This window comes from Tupaia chinensis, unplaced genomic scaffold, assembly GCF_000334495.1.
Source record: "Tupaia chinensis unplaced genomic scaffold, TupChi_1.0 Scaffold000359_1, whole genome shotgun sequence".
NCBI lineage: Eukaryota > Metazoa > Chordata > Mammalia > Scandentia > Tupaiidae > Tupaia > Tupaia belangeri.
Genome location: NW_006159855.1, coordinates 3,337,841 through 3,357,663, shown reverse-complemented (window position 1 = coordinate 3,357,663; position 19,823 = coordinate 3,337,841). Strand labels below are relative to the sequence as shown.

Genomic DNA, 19,823 nt, shown 5'->3' with positions numbered 1-19,823 from the left:
GCTGGATCCCATGTGGATGACTACAGGGTTCGAGTCCCAGACACAGTGGCTAGAAATAAGTCAGGTGCATGTGCTTGTGTGCCTAAAATCCTGAGAGGAGAATGGAGGAGAAGCGATTGCAGTGTGGCCATCACCCCTGGGAAGTTGCTTTCTCACTTTTTCTCTGTGTCAAATGAGAAAAAAAGAAAGATTTTTTTAACAGCAGAGTAGACTTAAGCCACAGAGTAGAAAAGTTTCTCTAGCGCATTACTAGGTCTTCTCTAGGTCCCCTTCCGTGAGGCACCCTTCCTTATATCCTTGGCTATAAATGTCATACCTGATAAAAGATGAACATAGGGGCCCATTGCAGAGTTGGTAAAAATGGGCTCCAACCCAAAAACTCATATGCAAAAGCTCTGCCCCACACACACCCACAGGTGTACAGTTTTCTTACATGCATGGGGAAGCGGAAGTGGATACAGTACAAATATAGTGGGGCTCATTATTGTTGCTGTTTGTTTAGGAATTGTAACTAACCAAAGAATGATTTCGGTAGCCCAGTGGTCTGAGCAAAGCTGATGGCCTTGCCTTCATTTCCCTCCCCTGTGCCCCTTCTATTAGCCAACTCTCCTCCAAGAAGTTTCTAACAATGGGGAACCAGCAGTTAGCGTAATGGCTGTGTCGCTGGATTCCCACGTAGTCGACCACGGTTCGTGTCCCGGACCCGGTGGTTTAAAAAACTCACGCCGGGCGCATGTGCATGCGTGCCCAAGATCCCAAGAGGAGAATGGAGGAGAGGGGATTGCGGCGTGACCATCCCCCCTGGGGGGTGATTTCTCGCTTTCTGTTTCTATGTCTCTCTCTGTCTGGCGAGCGCACGCGCCCTACAGTGAAAATCTCTCAAAAAAAAAAAAGTTTCTAATAATGCACAGGGACAACTAAAACAGCTTCTCTTCCTGAACCCAGCCAACTGCACAGACCCCTTACAGCCCAAGGATCCTGAAACTATAAATAACTATATCAGCTACCCTTGCCACTCTGCTCAAGTGTTGTGCAACACTCAGACTTAGAATGATCAGTCATGGAAGCTGAATGCAGTTAGCCATTACAGTTATGAGATGTTCAAATTTATTTCTACTAAGAATAAATCATGAATCTTGGGCATGGTGAAAGATCACTCATAGTAACAATAGTAACAGCAATCATTACTGAGCACTGAGTATAAGGCCCTCTACTGACTGATCAAAATAGGAACTACCTTACAGAGGACAAAACTGAGGATCAAAGAGGTTATGTAGTCTTTCCAAGGCCACAGAGCTTATGATCAGTATTCTGACTCCAAACCCATGGTTCTTAACCTCGACACTGTAATACGGCTAAAGAGAAAAAAGAAAAAGGCAATGTCCACATGCCCTTTACTGCACCCAAACCTGAGCTTAAGTAACCCAAAGCAACTCTTCCCAGTAAGAAATTTTTATGACCCTCCATACATGTGAATTACTGACCTGGCACCCCTTCCTCAAGCCCACTACTTATACTCCAGAGAACACAAGGATGTTCTGTGCCACAGCTCTCCTGGTCTCCTAGGATATCACCCTAATCAAAGACATTTACATTTAAAGAAGGATTATCAAAGGAACCAAAAGAAGCATTAACAGTACAACAATGTTTGGTTGATCTGTTATTCTTACCAAGCCTCTGAAGAGAGAAAATCCCATTGCCAGGAGAACACACACAGCCAACATGCAATCAAAGGGTCTTCGCAGTAAGTCCTTTGCTTGGGTTTCTTGAACAACCTAAAAATAGAGTTTATAACTAGCAAGCAGGCCCAAAGTACCGAAGAATCTGAAACATTAAATGCCATGATGATGGATTAAAGAATTCTGAAGGTTCACAATTTGTATCATAAGCCACTGGCCGTGGAACTTTAGGAATATGAGTTCCTCCTCAAATCTGTGTCCTCATCTGTAAAATGAAGATTTGGGGGCCAGGTGGTCTTAAGGGCCCATATAGCTCTGATTCTGTATTTTTTTCCCTTAATTCCAATAATTTTCATGATTGTTAATATACACTCATTTGAATAAGAAAAAATGTGAAAGTAAATTATAAATATGCCAAGCACTGTTAAAGTTGGTGCACTTTTGCAGTCATAGACACACATGTATACAGTCATGCATTCCTTAACAACAAATGGGGGTACATTCTAAGAAATGCATTGTCAGTCAGTTGGATCATAAATCTCTGACATCATCTTTCTGATTATTTTCTTAGGATAGGGTCCTAGAAATGGAATTATTAGGTTGAATGGTTCAGTTGTTAAGCTTGGTTACACTACCAAATTGCTTCACAGTAATAATGAATTTATGTTCCTCAGCACTGTACTGCAGTGCCCGTGGCCCTGGCCATCGCTGTTTTAATATTGAAATTAGTAATAATAAATGGATCCGTGTGTCTTATGGCATGAACACTCTGTGGACATGCTAACATGGAGTCTTTGAAAGCAGTGGAGCCAGGACTAAGACACAGGTTACAATTTGTTTTTTTCTTTTTAACAACCACTTTGTTCCTCAAAGGGATGTAAGGTCATGCCAGCTGTCACTGTGCCAACCTGAGCTTACAAAGTGTCTGTTTGTTTCCAAATGAAGTGTATGTAAATCGAAATAGTTCAATGAATTCTTCTATATTTATAATCTTTTTATAAAATGATGATTACTGATTGTCTCTAGCAATTCATACTTTATCAGTGTCACTTCAAGTGTTTTCTTAAGAATCTGATACCTGTAAAAGGAAGAGATACTTGGAAGGATGTCACTAGCTTAGAAATTAAGCCCTTAACAGAGTTTGCCTTGAACAACTTGGCTGTGAATAGAAGGGAGTTGTCTCAGAAGATATCCTGCAGCCAGTCTCCATGTACCTGGATCTCTTGGGAATTGAACCCGATGGCCACGTGGACTACCTCCAGTAGCAGTTCTCTCCAGCCTCTTCCCGGGGCAGTACATGCACAGATGTCAAGGTGCCCAGGTGTTCGTCATCCAGGTCATTAACCCTAGACAAACCACCCACTCTAGACTTCACTTAGCACACTAACACACAAGCTGATGTAAGGGCTAGTGCAACCACTGGGACACATACTTCTGGCACAGTCCCCAAAAGTATGGCCTGGCCAGTTGAAGTAGATGAATCCATACAGAAACAGACCAACTTGGCTCCCTAACTAAGACGTAAACTAACATTGATTAATAGGCACAGTCATGCTGATTCAGTATCCCAAATGCTACAGTATATTTAGGCACAGCTCAATCCAGTGACCAGTAAATGTGAGTGAGCTCAGTGGGTCTGAGAAGAGCTACATTTAAGCTTAATAAAATCACCTTTGAGGGATAATTGTAACTTTCTGATGACTGATTATAGATTCTGAAACCAGCCCAGAGAGGAAGACAAGTATATGGTATGCTTAAGAAAAAAGCAGGGCAAATTCGTGTTCCATACTTCCCTATTGAAAAGAGAAAGAGAAAGTCAAAAGTTTATCAAAAGCATAGTTAAACATAAGTAACATTTAGAATACTGCCCTGTCTCAAATGACTTAAGATTTCTCTGACAACATTTTTAATGGAAAAAAAAATTTTTTTGAGAGATTTTCGCTATAGGGTGTGTGCGCTCACCAGACAGAGACATAGAGACAGAAAGCGAGAAATCACCCCCCAGGGGGGATGGCCATGCTGCAATCCCTTCTCCACTTTCCACTTGGGATCCTGGGCACACACACATGAGCCTAGCGTGAGTTTAAGCCATTGTGTCTGGGACTCAAACCACAGTCAACTACATGGGAGTCCAGTGCACATGCCCTATAGCAAAAATTTCTCTTTAAAAAAAAGAAAATGAGTATTATGGGACCAGAAGGTGACATAATGGTTATGTCACTGGTAGTTGACCGTAGTTGACTGTGGTTCGATTCCTGGCACCAGCAGCTTAAAACTCAATACTGGGTGCAAGTGTGTGCATGCCCAAAAATCCCAAGAGGAAAAATGAACAAGGGATTGCCGCGTGGCCATCCCCATCCCCACCCCCCCGGGGGGGAGGGCGAGATTTCTTACTTTGTCTCTTTCTCTCCAGCAAGCACACATGTCCTACAGCAAAAATTTCCCTTAAAAAAAAAAAAATGAGTATCTGGGACCAACAGTTGGCTTAATGGCTATGTCACTGGACTCCCATGTAGTCAATGAGTCCTGGTCCCAGTGGCTTAAACTCACGCTGGGCACATGTGCGTGTGTGCCCAAGATCCCAAGAGGAGGATGGAGGAGAAGGGACTGCAGCGTGGCCATCCCCCTTGGGGGGTGATTTCTCACTTTCTGTCTCTCTGTCTCTTTCTGTCTTTCTGGCAAGTGCACGCGCCCTATGGCAAAAACCTCAAAGAAAAAATTGAGTATCATAAACTATATAGACCAGCACTGTAGCATAATGATTAAAGGAACTGGATCCCACATAGCCAACTACAGCCAGAGTCCCAGCCCTGACAGCTTGAAAAATATGCCTAGAATCCCAACAGGATGGAGACATGGAGAAGAGATAGTGGCATGACCATGCCCCACTGGGTTGTACTCTCTCCTTCTCCATCTCTGGCAAGTACACACAGCTTCTTGTAACATTTAGAAATGCACAGATTTTAAATGTTTTGTGCCAAAAATAAACTCACACTTTAATTCTCTTTCCACAGTCTTTTTGCAGTGCCCCATATAATAGAAGGAGCTGTAAGAAATATGTGCACAATTATTATAACCACAAATGCCATACTCGCACCCTCTAAGTCCTTCTAAAGAGTCAAGAATCACTGATATCAGATTGTCTAATTATTCAGTGCATACTTCTTGAATGCTCAAAAGCATTTCTTGAAAGGTGAGATTGGGGCCAGCAGATGGCATGGTCACTGAGGCACTGGACTCCCACATGGCGAACCACAGTTTGAGTCCGGGACCTGACTGCTTGCTTTCTCACTTTCCCTCTTTCTGACTCTCTCTGGTGAGTGCACACGCCCTGTAACAAATTTTAAAATAACAATAATAAAAGTAAGTAAATAATTCTTTTTTAAAAATACACAGAAAAGGACTGAATTTAAAATAAGTTTCTTACCTACAATGTTTCCTGGTACAAAAACAATAACGCTCATTATAATTGATCCAACCCAATATAGGCCTATGGTTCTGTAACTCTCCCTGTAACAAAAACAAAAACAAAAAATTTGACTTAGTGCATTTGTCTTAAAATAGCAAAAGATGATCCTCGATATTATTTCTTATTCTAGTGAATACATCAATCAAAAGTTACTGAATGAAGATTAATAAATCAAACAAGAAACCCTGGTGATCTCTTCATTTCCACATATGATACACTGTAGAACTTTTGTGTGTCCTCCTGCTTAAGAAATTATGCTTCTACATTGGTGTGTTAAATTGCAGCATGTCTTCCTGCATTTCCTGCATTTCATATTTACTTCTGTGAGCAAAAAACTCACAGCATGGAGTCAGCAGATGGCATAGCGGTTACGCCACTGGACTCCCACGTGGCTGACTGAGGTTCAAGTCCTGGACCTGATGACTTGAAACTCATGCTGGGTACATGTGCATGCATACCTAAGAGCCCTGGAGAAGAATGGAGAAGGGATTGTGGTGTGGCCATCCCCCATTGAGGGTGGTTTCTCACTTTCTCTCTGTCTCTGGGAGTGCACACACCCTAAGGCAAAAACCTCTAAAAAGAAACTGACAGTGTGAAAGGGAAAAGGAGGTTGAAAAGAAAAGAAACTGGATCCACACTTTAAATCATTATGAGTATCAATATGTAAAATGGATTTTCCCCGATGTTACAAATTTTGGCCAAAGCACTTTAAAGGTGAAAATAATACATGACATGTACCCCACATTCTAAAATGGGCTGCTAGGCATGCCTTTAATCTTCACTGTTTACAGAAGTTCCTTCAACTGACAACTACCATGACCCAACTCCATACTACATAAGAGGCTGTGAGGAACTGAAAAGGAGGTTCTCTGAAGGGAAACAGAAGTGGAGAATACTGTGTGCTTCCTGTCCTGTCCCAGCCCCCAAGCCCAATGCAGCTGACCCCGGAAGGCTTGTTCACAGTGAGAAGGATTGTCAGCAGGAGGACAGTCAAGCATTAACTGGAGCTATAACCTCCAGTGCTTGAGGAGAAAGGGAGAACCGCTGGTCCAGCTGTGTTTCAACCGACTACCTGGCAGGAACCGACTACCTGGCGGCAATGCATAACCGACTTTGTCTAACCTCGCATACACTTGAGAAGGTAGCTGCACTTGAGCCCTTTTGAAAGGATTCCCTCCTTGGAGAGTATGTCCCACAGGGACTCCAGCAGAAAGGAGCAACATGGGCCACAATGGGCTGGAAGTCACCAGTTCAGCCAGAGAAAGCACTGCTTACTCATACCCTGGGATGATGCAAAGGTTCCTGTGGTAAGATCTGCAAGAACTCACACCTGTGCCCCAAGGACACCACTAGCAGATCATGATTGAAGGCACCACATGAGACTGCCCCCTTCCTTCGACCCAAGATTACACACATGCTCCCGACAAATCAGAGCGAGTTGAGGAGTGTAAAGCTATACCTCCAAGCTTCAGTGCAGACCCCCAAGCCTCAACAGGAAAGAGAAACTGAACTGCAATGAGATCAAAGTTTTTAATTAAAATGTGCTCAGCTTTCATTCCTGAAAATGAGACTGTTCTTGTAAAAGAACAGAGTCAGGAAGCTTAGAGGTCTGCCCGCCTGCACTGTGGTTGAACAGCAACCCAAGATACATGTTCAAAAGGCAGTGGTTCCAGAACAAAGTCATGTCCAGCTGGTACCCATGGCATGTCTGTTCACGTTCAAGTGTACCTGTATGTGCATTTGCCTCTGTCCACCCATTTTCCTTACATACCCGCTTATCAGTGGCTAAGGTGGCAAAGGTGCCCACACCAGGCGGACTGACTTACTCCCATGCTATGGCTGCCACCATCACTAGGTACATCAGATAATGAGCAGAGCCATCCCAGTAGCAGATCATGTGCCCATATGCAGTGTTCAGATACGGCTCGCCCTGTGGAAAGCATTATAAAGAAATTCACTTTAAATAAGACATTTAAATACAAAACACTAGACCTGTATTGGAAGTAAAATCAAATAGCAGAACTCTTCTCACAAAATTAAAAAGTGGTAATAGGAACATGAAAATGTAACTACCCTCCAGCTGCCCAAACCAGTCTGCCATAAGAGGATCCTGCCTGGCTGGTGAGCACAGGAAGTATCAACCCAGGTTTGTTCAGTGCTACAGAGACAGGTGACTGGGCAGTCCTGGCTGTATGGCAGACTCACTGAAGCCAGACCAAATCTGTGATGAAAGGTGCTTGGCTACAGCCAAAAAGCGTGACCAAGGAGTAGCTTGCTCACCAGAGATACTGGCCGACCATCATAATCCATGCTCATGCCGTGCGTGGTTCCCAAGACTAGGCATGAGAATGGGACTTGTCCCCCCATAGATACACACAGAGCCAGGAGCCATACTCAGAGCCTCACACCACTCCCTCATCCAGCCTTCCCAACAACCATATAGTATAGACGTGTGACTGATTCCATTTTGCAGATCAGAACAAAGCTCTAAGAGGTAACAAGAATTGCCTATGGTCAGATAGCTAGTATCTAGCAGAGACTGTATGAGACCTTCAAAAATTAATGGAAAATATGTATTATGAAAAAACTTGGGATTTCAAAAATTTTTTACACTGGGGCCAGCAGGTGGCATGGTCATTAAGGTACTGGACTCACACATGGTTGACTGTGGTTCAAGTCCCAGACCAGGCAACTTGCTTTCACACTTGCCTTCTCTCCCTCTCTCTGGTGCCCTAAAGCAAATTTTTAAATAATAATAATAATAAATAGAATTAAATAATTATTTTTAAAATCCTTGCACCAAAATAAACTCACCTTTTAATTTCATTTTTTCAGACTTTTTGAATTCCTCCCGTACTACCAAGAAGAGTCATTCTGCTCCTGAGAGATTTTTAATTTTGCAAACATGGACGATATGATGAACTACATTCCCTTTTCCAGGTGCTTCCATTTCCAGGTGGCTACTAGATCACTGTTTTGTGTTATGATTTAGTGTTGCTCCAGCTCCACTGTTTCGTTTCCACTCCCTTCCCCATCACACTCTCCTGGCTTGCCTAGCAAGTCTCCCCAAGTCCTCTCTACATCAAGGAAGCGTGCAGCTCAACCAGCCACCACATGACCATTCTCTGAAGCTCCATGCTTCCCTGGAGCAAGGAATGCTCTATCATCTGTCCCCATAGATCAAATCAAAGTAAAATCACAGAGGAAGAGAGCCCACCACAGTGGACTTCTGTACTCAGTGCTGGCCAAGCCATTTCTTCCCTAGGTGTTCTGGCAGGACACTTGCAGCTCATTTCATGTGTCAAGCATCCATGCCTACACACCTGGCAGGTGGAGCCAGCACTGGCCTGTCCTGGTGGTTTGAAGAATATCCTTAACTGCATGGGCCATGTGTCCCTCAAACTCACTTGAACTCAATTCACCAGCTTCTCCCCTCTTTTGACGGACCTGGCCTCTCTCTGTTAATGGTAATACCTCTCAGCTCACCCAGGACAAAACCACAGGGCCACTTGTCTATTCCTTGTTCTCCTGTGTAACCTTTGGGCAAATCTTATCCATTTTTGTCATCATAACGTCAGTACAGGCTAGATCAAATTCTGTCCCTCAGTGAGCCACTGCTGCATTCCTAAGTGGTTTCCTCCTCCCCATCGCCACACGTCTGTGCCTCATGAAGATTTGGAGGTCTGGCTCTTGGCATGTCACTCCTTTGCTCTAAAACCTCCCGAAGCTTGTCACCACCTCTGGGACCAAACCCTATTTCCTCTGTGGGACCCTGACCCTGTAGACCTTTCTATCACGACCCTCCAATCTCCCTTCTCAGACCTCATCTGCCCCAGTGCTGCCACCTTCCCTAGCTCACCCTCTAGCCCTCTTAGCGGCCAGCTCCTTCCTAAGATCTCTCTCCTCTGGGCTCACAGATGCACCCCTTCCCTGGATTTTCCTTCTGTTAGGTTGTTGGAAAAATCATAACACATTTTTGCCTAAGAAAAAAAACATAATTTTTTCTAGGTCTTTTCCAAAGATCCAATACTTCTTGCCTGCCACACACACACACACTCCACTTCAGATATTCTTGGTCTTCTGGCCATAGTCTCTAAGAGTCCCAACCTCAGCATTCTCTCTCTCTCCACCTTCTCCTGGGCAAGCTCCTCTCCTCTCAAACCTTCAGGTACAACTTTCCTCAGATGACACCCCCAATCTCTGCCAAGACCGTTCTCTGAGCTAAGACCTGCGAAGCTCCACTGGCTGGGACAGCTGCCAGGATGTCTCTGAAGGACCTGGAAAGCCACATGTCCCCAGGGGAAGACATGTTCCTTCTCCTCCCCAAGACTTCACCAAAGCTGTGCTTTCTCCTTGGAATGACTTCCTGCTTTCTCGGTCTATCCCAAAATGTTTACTCCACTGCCATGGCCATCCAGAAAATATGACAGGAAAGTCACAAACTTGATGAGGCCTTCCCTGACTGTTCCCAGAGTTAATTCCTCCTCTGTGCCTACCCTGGGTCTCCATTACTACACCTACAGTGAGGTCATCTCCCTCCACATCAGACAGGAAGCTTCTGGAGGAGAAGCAGGTCTCCTTACTCCCAGAGTCAGTTAACAAATTCCTGCAGAACTGAGTCCCTCCTTTTTCTGGTTTAACATTACCAGCACTCTTCCAAATTCCAAAGCAGAAATCAGGAAGTCATCCTGGACCTTAACTTCCCCATCACCCCCAACTTGTCCCCAAGTCCTGCTCATTCCATCCACTCAAAAATCTCTGAATTGTGGTGGTGGTGCGATGATAAGACTCAGCGCTCTACACGATAATCCCACACAAGAGTATCCCTAGTTCAAGGCCAGAGACCCCTCTGAGTACACTGCACACCTCGATCACCCCATAACCCAGGGCTAGCTGAAGGCTCAGGGTAGATCATGGCACCAAGACACTGTTAAGGATGCTGCCCCTTTCACTCTCTCTCTCAAGAAATAAACTTGAATACATTTTCTGCAGTTCATCTCTTCCTCATTGCCAGTGTGTCACCTCTGGCCACCTTCATCCTCTTCTTGGCCCTCCGGATACTTCTTAGCTGGTGCCAAGCTTGTGGTATTGACCCTTCCCCACAAGCCCATTCTTCTGAAAGCTGACTGCATCCTTCCCTGGTTGGAAATTTCCCCTCACATACGGGACACAATCCAAACTCCCTTAGCTTGCATACGGAGCTGCCCATTGTCGGAAACACAGATGGAGACCAAACTTCCAGCTCTGTTCCTATTTCCTGTGTGAACTTGAGTATGTCACTTAACCTCTCTAGGACTGAATAAGATTAAATTAAATTAAATTAAATTAAATAAGCAGGATTTGCTCTTGTGAGTGAAGGTAGCTCTGTAATGCCATGATTTGTATGTGTGTATTGGGGGGTGGGGAGAGTGTTAATCATACAATCAGATAATTTCATTAAGTTCTCAGTGTTTGGCATTTTACAAAATTAAGACTACTTGGGCATTCTGAGATTGTGATGTATGAATGGACACACAAATACTGAATTAAAGTACCTTGTTTATATTAAATACAAATAAAAGGAAAGGGTAGGTTGTGTGGAGGGTCAGGAGTGAGGAAGGAGTTGTAGAGTTGAGTGCTGAACACAACTGGCCCTGCCATCCCGCCATGATCTCTTCCCTTTCGGCTTCACATTCTGTGTGACTAAGTGGCCGAGGCCTATTACTGGAAATGGACACACACTAAATGAGAAGACCTCTGTCTCTGAGGACTGGGCTGGGTGACTGACCCTTTGTGTCCACTCAGAACCACTAGCAGGTCCATACCTCTCTCAGGTAGTGTGTCATGAATCCATCAATGATTCCATCTTGCTCCAGTCCTATGATGAGGTTCACCACGCTGGTAAATCCAAACACCGCGTACACTAGGGCAAGGAAAGCACCAGTTTAGAAAGAGCTCATGCAGGAGGCAATCACAGCGAGCTTGGCGTTGGCCAGTAATGATGGGCTGTTTCCATTTTCCAGAAGATGCCGCAGACATTGTCAGCGCTGATGGAGCTTACACCCTGCACATCTGGCTGGATCTCACCTGGGGCCATGGACCTCCCCAACCCTGCCTCAGCGCTCACCCTGAGGAAACACACGTAGCAAAGGTAGAGAATGACAAAGCAACCACTGGCTGCATGGCAGAAGACTGCACCAGGTTATTCCCACCCATCCTCCACTGCCCTTCGAGTGACTGTCCAGAACCAAACCCACATCCCACCTGGGCAGTAACTGAGGGTCAGGGAAGCAGAGGTGACAGCAGGTTGAAATAATGACTTGGAATACGTGACTTGTCGCAATGATTACCAAGATTGTCCAATGTGTTTGCCTCTTCCACATCAAAGATCTTAACGACAGAGGGGCCAATGTCCAAATGACAAATGCTTTTAGAAAAAAAGTGATTTAAATACTGAACATAAGATGGTACAACTGGGGGCCAGCAGGTGGCATGGTAGTTAAAGGCACTGGATTCCCACATGGACAATCGCAGTTTGAGTCCTGTACCTGATGGCTTGCTTTCTCACTTTCCCTTTCTCTCTCTCTCTCTGGTCAAATTTTTTAAAAAAACAATAGTAATAACAAATTAAATTAAATAAATTTTTTTTTTAAAAAAAAGATGGTACAGCTGACAAAGGAAAGCTAGAGCTCTCTAGAGAATATCATTACAATTGTGAGACCCTCCTAAACTGACTTAAAACTACTAGCAACAAATAACTAAGGAGTAATACTTTTTTTATGGAGAGCATTTTTTTTCTTTCTGCTATAGGGCACAAAGGAGACAAAGAGACAGAAAGGAAAAAATCACCCCTCGGGGGATGGCCACACCACAATCCCTTCTCTTCCATTCTCTCAGGATCTTGGGCATGCATGCACACACGCCCAGCGTGAGTTTAAACCGCTGGTTCCGGGACTCGAACTGTGATCAACTACGTGGGAGTCCAGCGACATTGCCATTACATCAACTACTGGTCCCAGAATAATACTTTTTAAAAAGTAGTGATCAGGGGACTAACAGGTGGTATGGTGGTTAGGGCACTGGACACTCCCACATGTCCAACCACGATTCAAGTCCCAGACCTGGTGGCTTGCTTTCTCACTTTCCCTCTCTCTCTCTCTCACTCTCTCTCTCTGGTCAAAATAAAATAAAATGAATGAATAAATAAAATTAAATAAATCTTTTTTTAAAAAAAAAAAAAGTAGTTATCAAATTTAGTGCATGTTAACTTGCATTTGGGGTCTGGCCCCATAACCTGGTGGTTGAGGGAGTCAGATCCCACATGGCTGACCTCACAGTTCAAATCTCAGCTAGGCAGCTTGAAAAACACACCAGGTGCATGTGTGTCCATGTCCAAAATCCCGACAAAAGGGAGAAATAGAGGAGAAGGGATTACAGTGTGACTATACCCAACTGGGGAGGGAGAAAACATTTCTGGGGATGCTTTCTCCCTCTCCCCACCCTCTGTCTCTGTTTCTCTCTGGAACACACATGCACCCCCTGGTAATTTTTTTAAAAAAGGAAAAGAAAACTGCATTTCTGAGTTCAACAAACTGGTGTCCTAGACTACGTGATGGGCACAGACAGTGGAAAATCTAGTGGTAGGTATGGGAAGAGCTGTGAACAGAGAAGGAGAGAGGAGACTGGGAAAGGGTACTCCACACAGAATGGAGGTGGCCCGGCTGAGTATGCAGCCAGAAGTCTAAGAGTTCACGTTTTCCCCAGGAAGAGTGAAAAGCCCATGTGTGTCCTGCAGACCATGCCTTCCCTGAGCCTTTGTGGACACCTATGTCCCAGTTCTCACTGACAGTGTCACTTTCTGACACTCATTTCTCGGAAGGTTCCCAGGTGATTAGTAACCCTGCGTCTCCCAGGAAAGCAAGTGTGCAGCACGTAGTCTACCAATAATTGCTTCTGACGGGTGTCGTGTTACAGATGGCAGGGACACGGAGTCTGGTCTGCGCTGGACCCTGGGGCTGCAGGGTACTCAGAGCTCTAACAGAGACAAAGAAGAGGGCTGAGGTGTGGGGGAGTGGGAGAGACATCAGTACAGCTCAGTGTGGGGGCCACGGAGCGAGGAGGACAGGAGGGACAGACACCAAAGGAGACCAGTCTGCAATGGCAGGCAAGGCCAGGCCCAGGCCAAGTGGCCTAGGTCACACAAAAGGACATGGGCCTCAAATGTGAGGCAGGCCCAGCGCATCTGTCTGGCTATGAACCCTTAGACAAGCGACATCATTTCTCTGTGCATCCGAGTTTTCATATGTGAATTCGTTTTTAGACACTAGTTACAATTCCTTTCTCCCCTCCTCCCCCCTGCCAAGGTCCACTGTGGGCAGAGAACGCTCCCCTCACCACTGATGATGGGCTCGGCCCTGTGACTACTTTGGCCAGTGGCACATGGATGAGAGTGGCAGTGCCAGCTCCAGGCCAAAGCCTTAAGAGACCTCTCTTTTTTCCCACCTGCCCCTCTGTGCCTCTGTGTTTGCCTTGAGAAGGGCATGCCCTGGGGAGCTGCTGGTCCAAGAGCAGAGATACCTGGAACAGCCCTGAGTCCACCTGTGTCCTGAAGCAGGGCAGTCCCCACCAGTCCACTGACATGTGAACAGGGAAAGTCAGTGCTGCTAAAGGAAACAGACTAAGGGGCTGTTTGAGAGGTACCACTGCTGAAGCAGTGCTAATACAAAATGTTTACCAAGGCAACCGGCACAGGCAGTGCTCAAAGGCCAGGAGTAGCTTTGCTTTAAGCCGCAGCCACAATGAAAATGCATGAGCTGGGACCAGCAGGTGGCTAAGGCACTGGGCTTCCACAAGGTAGACCATAGTTCAAGTCCCTGACCCAGTGGCTTGAAAAAAACTCAAAAACCCAAGCGGAGAAAAGAGGAAAAGGGATTGCAACATGGCCATCCCCCAGGAGAAGTGATTTCTCACTTTCCCTCGCTCTGCCTCTCTCTAGGGAATGTATGCACCCTATGGCAAAAACAATTTTAAAAAAAAAAAAAAGGAAAGAAAATGCATGGGCTTCAGGAGTCAATGCCGTTCTCACTAGCTGAGTGACTTCCACCCCACTTTTAGCATCTCTGAGCCAGCTTCTTTATTTGAAAGTTGAGGGACTGTGAGGATTAAGTAAAATAATACTGCTAAAGTGCTCAAAGCCACGAGGCACACTACGAGTGCTCAATGGCCCTTTAGCTGTCGAAAACCCACAGGTAGTCATGGCCACATAACGTTTCTGCCAAGGACAGACCGCGTGTACAACAGTGGAGCAGCAGGCTCTGCCTAGGCCCAGCGTGTAGAGGCGAGGTCTGTGTGAGTACTCAACTGTGATGTGCATACGATGACGAAATCACCTGCCAGTGTGTTTCTGGGTACAGATCCCCCTTGTCAAGTGGTACAAGACTGTGTATTTACCAGGTACTGTTCTGTTGGGTCTTGGGAAAGTCATGACATATTTTTGCATAGAAAACCATAGAAAAAGAGGCTGGCAGGTGGCATCATGGTTGAAGGCGCTGGACTCCCACATGGCCAATCATGGTTCAAGTCCTTGACCTGGTGGCTTGCTTTCTTGCTTTTCTTCTCTCACTCTTGCTCTCGCTCCCTCCTTTCTCTGTCTGATCAAACTGGAAAATCATCATCATCATCATAAATAAAGTTAACATAATTAAAAAAAGAAAACACACAGAAAAATATGTCCTGACTTTCTGAATGACCTAAAATGTACTTTATAAATATTATCTTGTGTTCGTACCCACTCTCCATGGTAGGTAATTATTCTCCTCTCCACAAAACGTGCAAACTGAGGCACCGTATAGTTAAGTTCCGCACCAGGTGAAGGGACTGCGAACAGCAGGCTAAAGGCAGAAAGTCCAGGAAGGCGCTGATACAAAAGCTGAGGTAAGAGATCAGAGGTCAGAGGTCATTGCATGCTGGAAGATGGGGGTGGTGAAGAAAAGAGGACTGGCTGGCTGTGGCAGCAACCTTGCACATGGAACCCACCTGGGACAGGGTGGGGTCCACAGCCTGGGAGAGGCAGGGACCACTTCCAGCCACCATTACCAGTGGGCTCAGTATTCACAGCCAGAGAGGAATGTGTGACTGAGGCCGAAGTACTGTGGCACTAAGCACACAAACCATTTCCCTCCATGAGACGTACCATAGAACAGTGGGTCCCGGGGCGGTTTTCTTTTGACGAGGACACGAGCCAGCAGGGCTACCAGCAGCAGGATGAGGGCAGCAACCCCTACAATTGTCCAGGAACTGCAACGACCAGAACAGGGAGGGGGTCACTTATCGAAATGAACACATTGATGCCTGGAATTTCCTGACTGCTGAGTGCATTGCTCCCAGCACTGCGTAATTCATACATAATCCCGCCTCTGCCTCAGCTCACAAGTTAGTGAAGTTGATCTGCACCCTGTGGGCCCATCTGGGCCACAGCCCTGTGACTTTCAGGGACCAGAGCCACCAGGCCCTCATTCCCCTTTTGTCCTGCCCATCTGTCTCATGTGCACAGATGATCTGTCTGAGCTCTCTCAGTCCACCCAGCCCTTCCCTGGGAGGGCTGCAGTCCCCCTGCCTCTCCTCCAACTGCTCCTCCAACTCCTGTTTCCCCGCAGCTGACAGCCCTAACCATCAAATCTGTCCCCTCCCTACTGGCCAGCTGCAGCCCTCAGACTGAGCTCCAGGGACACACAGGTGTTATAACTATGCACACCTTCCTGGGAGACAAGGAGAGCCGTATTCCATGTGTATAACCACACAGGTTGGAGGACAAGGCCAGGAAATCCAGGGAGGAAGAGAGTCTGGGCTAGACCCAAGGCCGGAATGAAGTCCACTCGATACTCCAGACTCAAGGCCAACGGGCTAGCGTCCAACCCCAAGCCAAGGAAACCAAGATGAGGCTTGATTGACACACCCCCTGGACCTTCTTCTGGAAAGGGACAGGTACCAAGAAGACCAGGGCCAAGGCCCCTGCTCAGCAAGGCAGCCCTAGAGCATGAGCTTGAGCAGAGTCAGCCGTCAGGAGACCTGGCCCCCAGTACCCACCCTACTGCTGCCTAATTGACCTTAGGAAAGTCATGGCATTGCATTTATCTGCCTATTGATTGAAAACACCCCTAGGATTTTTTTTAAAGAGTGTATCATGTATCCCTTTGTGGTAGGCAGTAATGCAGGCCCTGGGGACACCAAAGGTCCTTGTGTACATGGAGGACTCAGAGCTACCATCTAGGATGGCTCCTACCTGGAGATGCTCTCCCTCTACACCACCAGCACCGACCGACAAGAGCTTCCAGTTGTAGACAAAGAGCCACCTGCCCACTCTGATGACCTGCTACATGAGAGCCTCTTCACACCCACTTGGAGCTGCCCCAAGCACGATGCCTCCATACCACCTCAGCCTGACTTTGAGACCTTGTCATGTGCTCCTGGGAGAGAGAAAGTGAAAGGAGGGAGGAAAAGAAAGAAGGATAGTTGACGAATGGGTGGATGATAAATGATGGACAGATGATAGATGATGGACGATGGACGCATCAGTTCTATGATAAGGAGGGTGGCTGTGTCAGTGTCCAGGTGAGATAGTAAAACATAGGAGGTTTCTGGTAGCTCACATTCTGGTAATGGCTGCCCCAGGCTACTCCTTGGGAAGAGCCAAACGAGAAGGAAGCAGAACGAGTCAAGAACATGATGCTGAGCCGGTGTCCCTTGAGGAGGCAAGAGGTCAGGTGTGCTGTGGAAGCTGACAGGCGTTTTAGTGAAGAGCAGCCTGAGGCAGGAGGTGGTCAGGGGGCAATCCCCCATCCCTGCTCCCACCAAGGGCCTGCATCGCAACCAGCACGGTCCTGCGGCCGGTGCTGTTCTGGAGTGCGAGAGGGCAGCGTAAACTGGTTCATGGCGTCTTCTCGTGCTCTCACCTCTAGGGAGGAGGAACACATGAACAGAAATGAGGGCAGCAGATCATCTCTGCCTCCTGGCACTGTCCCCGGGGACCTTCCTGCAATGGCAAAGTGCAGGGCCTGCTCCCAACAGGGAAGTGGGTCCAGCAAGGACTCCGGGATGGGAGAGGAGAACTGGCAAGGGCTGTGACCAACTCCAAGGTGAAAACGTGGTTCCTCGTGGTGGTGGGAGGGGTTATGGAGGCCTTTTTATGGGAAGACGCTTTGCATGTAGGGATGAGTATGAGCTGTGTGTGTGTGAGAGAGAGAGAGACAGACAGAGAAGGAGACAGACCTCAACCCTCTTCTGATTTCTCAACCTAACTTGCCTTGTCTGTTTTTCAGACTTTCACAAGTCTGGCGGGAAGGAAGTGCAACTCAACAATGTCAACATAACTGAGTATCCACCATGCACTGGATGCCTGGCTGGGTGACAACGCTGAGGTGAGCCACAGCTGGGGAAGGTAAGTGCTGACCCCAGGAAACTTAACTCTCGTGGGAGAGGGTGCAGTCAAGGGGCCGAGGGGGCTCAGAGGAGAGAGAGAGACCCCTCACTCGGAGGTAGGCTCCGCAAATGGAAGAAGTGGATCGCTCTCGTGGCCACAGGTCCAGGCCCGCCTTCAACAGCCAGTGACAGGAGGAAGGCAGCGGCCCTGTCAGTGGGCGGTGAGAGCAAGGGGGAGGCGGCAAGAGAGCTCAGGGGGCAAAGGCAGCCTCGTCTGGCTGGAGCAGAGGCCTGGGGCAGAGGGTGGGCATGGAGGATAACAGATATGCAGGGGACTGGCAGAAGACTCACACTGCCAGGGCAGGCGAAGCCTGCTCCAGGGAGAACTGAAAAGAGGGAACAGGTACGGGGCTAGCCCTGGGACTTGTGGGAAAAGGGACAGACGGAGGAAGGCAGTGGAGAAGGAAGAGCGAGGAGCCAAAGGCCACTGGGATTTGAACCTGTTGGAGGATGGGAAGAATGGCTGGAGCCTGTGATTCCAAACACCCACCACAGAGCTTAGCAATGTTCTCCATGGTGCCCAGCCCTCCCTAACCCCATCTACTCCAAAAATGCCATCACCATGTCCCCAGACTGAGACCAAAACCTGGCAGTCATCCTCAGTCCTCTTTCACAAGCCTCACCTCTTTCCCCTCCACAGTATCTGCCTCGCCTACCACTTCTTTCCCCTGCCACTGTTCCTCGTTCCCCCCACTGGAAAGCTCTGTCCCCAGATCTTTCGACTGTTCAGACGTCACCTCCAAGAGGCCTTCTCTGACCACCAGCCCCCCTTCCCAGTCACCCTATTTTACCGTCTTCGTAGGGCATCACTACCTGCTTAAATATTTGTTCCTATCTGTCTCTACACACTTCCTCCACCACCTCTGGCTTGTTCATGGCTGTCTCCAACACCTGGAACCGTGCCAAGCACACCGTAGTACAGTGCTGGTAAATATCTGCCCAGCCACCCCAGCCACTTAGGCGAGCAGGACCCTCCATGCACTGTATTGACAGGGACGTCACACGCAGCTGCCCGAGCTGCTGCCTCTAGGAGATGTGCCCAGAGACGGGGTCAGACCAAGGACAGGCACTGCCCGTGCTACTGAGCACCAGGCATAGACGCTGTCCGGGCAGCGAGAGGGCCATCACCGCCCTGCGTGCAGACACTTCTCCAAAGCGGAAGGTCTGGAAGGGGGAGCAGGTACGGAGTGACGCAATTTCCTCAGTACAAACTGCGGAGGCAGAAACGGTAACAGGTTACTTCCTCCTCGCTACGGGAAGCAACTGACAGCAGAGGCACAGAGGCTGGTGCCTTCCCACTGCCCTCCCAGGCCTGCAGCTCCTGGTGCGGAGCTGCTTAGTCACTGATCCCACAGGGGAACCCGAGTCCTGACCCCTCGACGGCCCAGCCATGCCCTTAGCACTGAACTGCCCCCTCTGCCCCAAGGCAGGCACTGGGAAGGGCTTTTCCTTGCACAGCGCGCCTTCACAAATGGGTCTCGCTGGATCCTCGCAACAGGATGCAAATCTGGTCCACTTGGCCGACCAGAAAACTAAGACCAAGCCACACCATCAGGGCCAGAGCCAGGCCTAACTCATGTGTGGATTCAGGGCTATTTCTGCTAGTCATCCACAGCGGTTTCTAAAATTAAGAAGAAATGATAAGTATGTGCAAGTCCATACATGGAAACGTGCCTGTCCGGTGCGAAAGGGACAGGCGCGCACCTACCAAGGCCAGGCCGGTAGTTTGGGGTTTGCTCCTCCCGCACCGGCCCGGAGCTCCCCAAGGGCAGGGGCATAGCTGGGTTGACCTCCGCCACCCTGCCACCCCGCACGGTGCTGGCCGGGAGAACTGCCCAGCGCTTGGCCCTGAACTGCGGCAGCCTGGGCGAGGACCTGGCCCTCCAGACCCTCAGGGCTGCCCTTGGCTGGGTGCGGAGCTCCGGAGCGTCCTCGAGCTCTGTCCGGCAGCTGCAGCTCAAGCCCAGCTGAAAAGTTACCGGGGCTCCCGCCGCGCCCCTGCGCAACCCCCCGCCGCGCGCCCGCTCACTTACTCGTGCAGGGCCGCCAAGTGGTTGAAGACGTAGGTGACTGGGATGGCGGAGAGGGACAGCACGAAGACCCCGGTGGCCGCGGAGGCACTCATTGCCGCCGCCGTGCAGTTCGCCCTTCACCGCATCCCGCCCGGGCGCCCCGCCCAGCTTCCGGCAGCGCCCGCACCCCTCAGAGCTCGCCATTCA

The 19,823-nt window shown here is 48.2% G+C and overlaps 1 protein-coding gene across 9 annotated transcripts in view; it reads right to left on the bottom strand.

Moving 5' to 3' along the window:
- The window catches only part of TM6SF1 (transmembrane 6 superfamily member 1), a 59,090-nt gene that overhangs the window by 14,554 nt on the left and 24,713 nt on the right, over positions 1-19,823 (bottom strand). For 2 of the 9 annotated variants that reach the window (XM_027773571.1, XM_014589486.2), the window contains 6 exons: positions 15,320-15,423; positions 10,953-11,050; positions 6,975-7,078; positions 5,107-5,189; positions 3,351-3,472; positions 1,671-1,775 (listed from right to left, as the gene is read on the bottom strand). In XM_027773571.1, the coding sequence (XP_027629372.1) occupies positions 1,671-1,775; positions 3,351-3,472; positions 5,107-5,189; positions 6,975-7,078; positions 10,953-10,973 (435 nt within the window). In that variant the 5' untranslated portion in view covers positions 10,974-11,050; positions 15,320-15,423. Of the gene's footprint in view, positions 1-1,670; positions 1,776-3,350; positions 3,473-4,672; positions 4,726-4,841; positions 4,908-5,106; positions 5,190-6,974; positions 7,079-10,952; positions 11,051-14,488; positions 14,629-15,319; positions 15,424-19,637; positions 19,814-19,823 lie in introns of those variants that run through there. The other 7 variants (XM_027773569.1, XM_027773570.1, XM_006152856.3 and 4 more) reach the window with 7 other exon arrangements.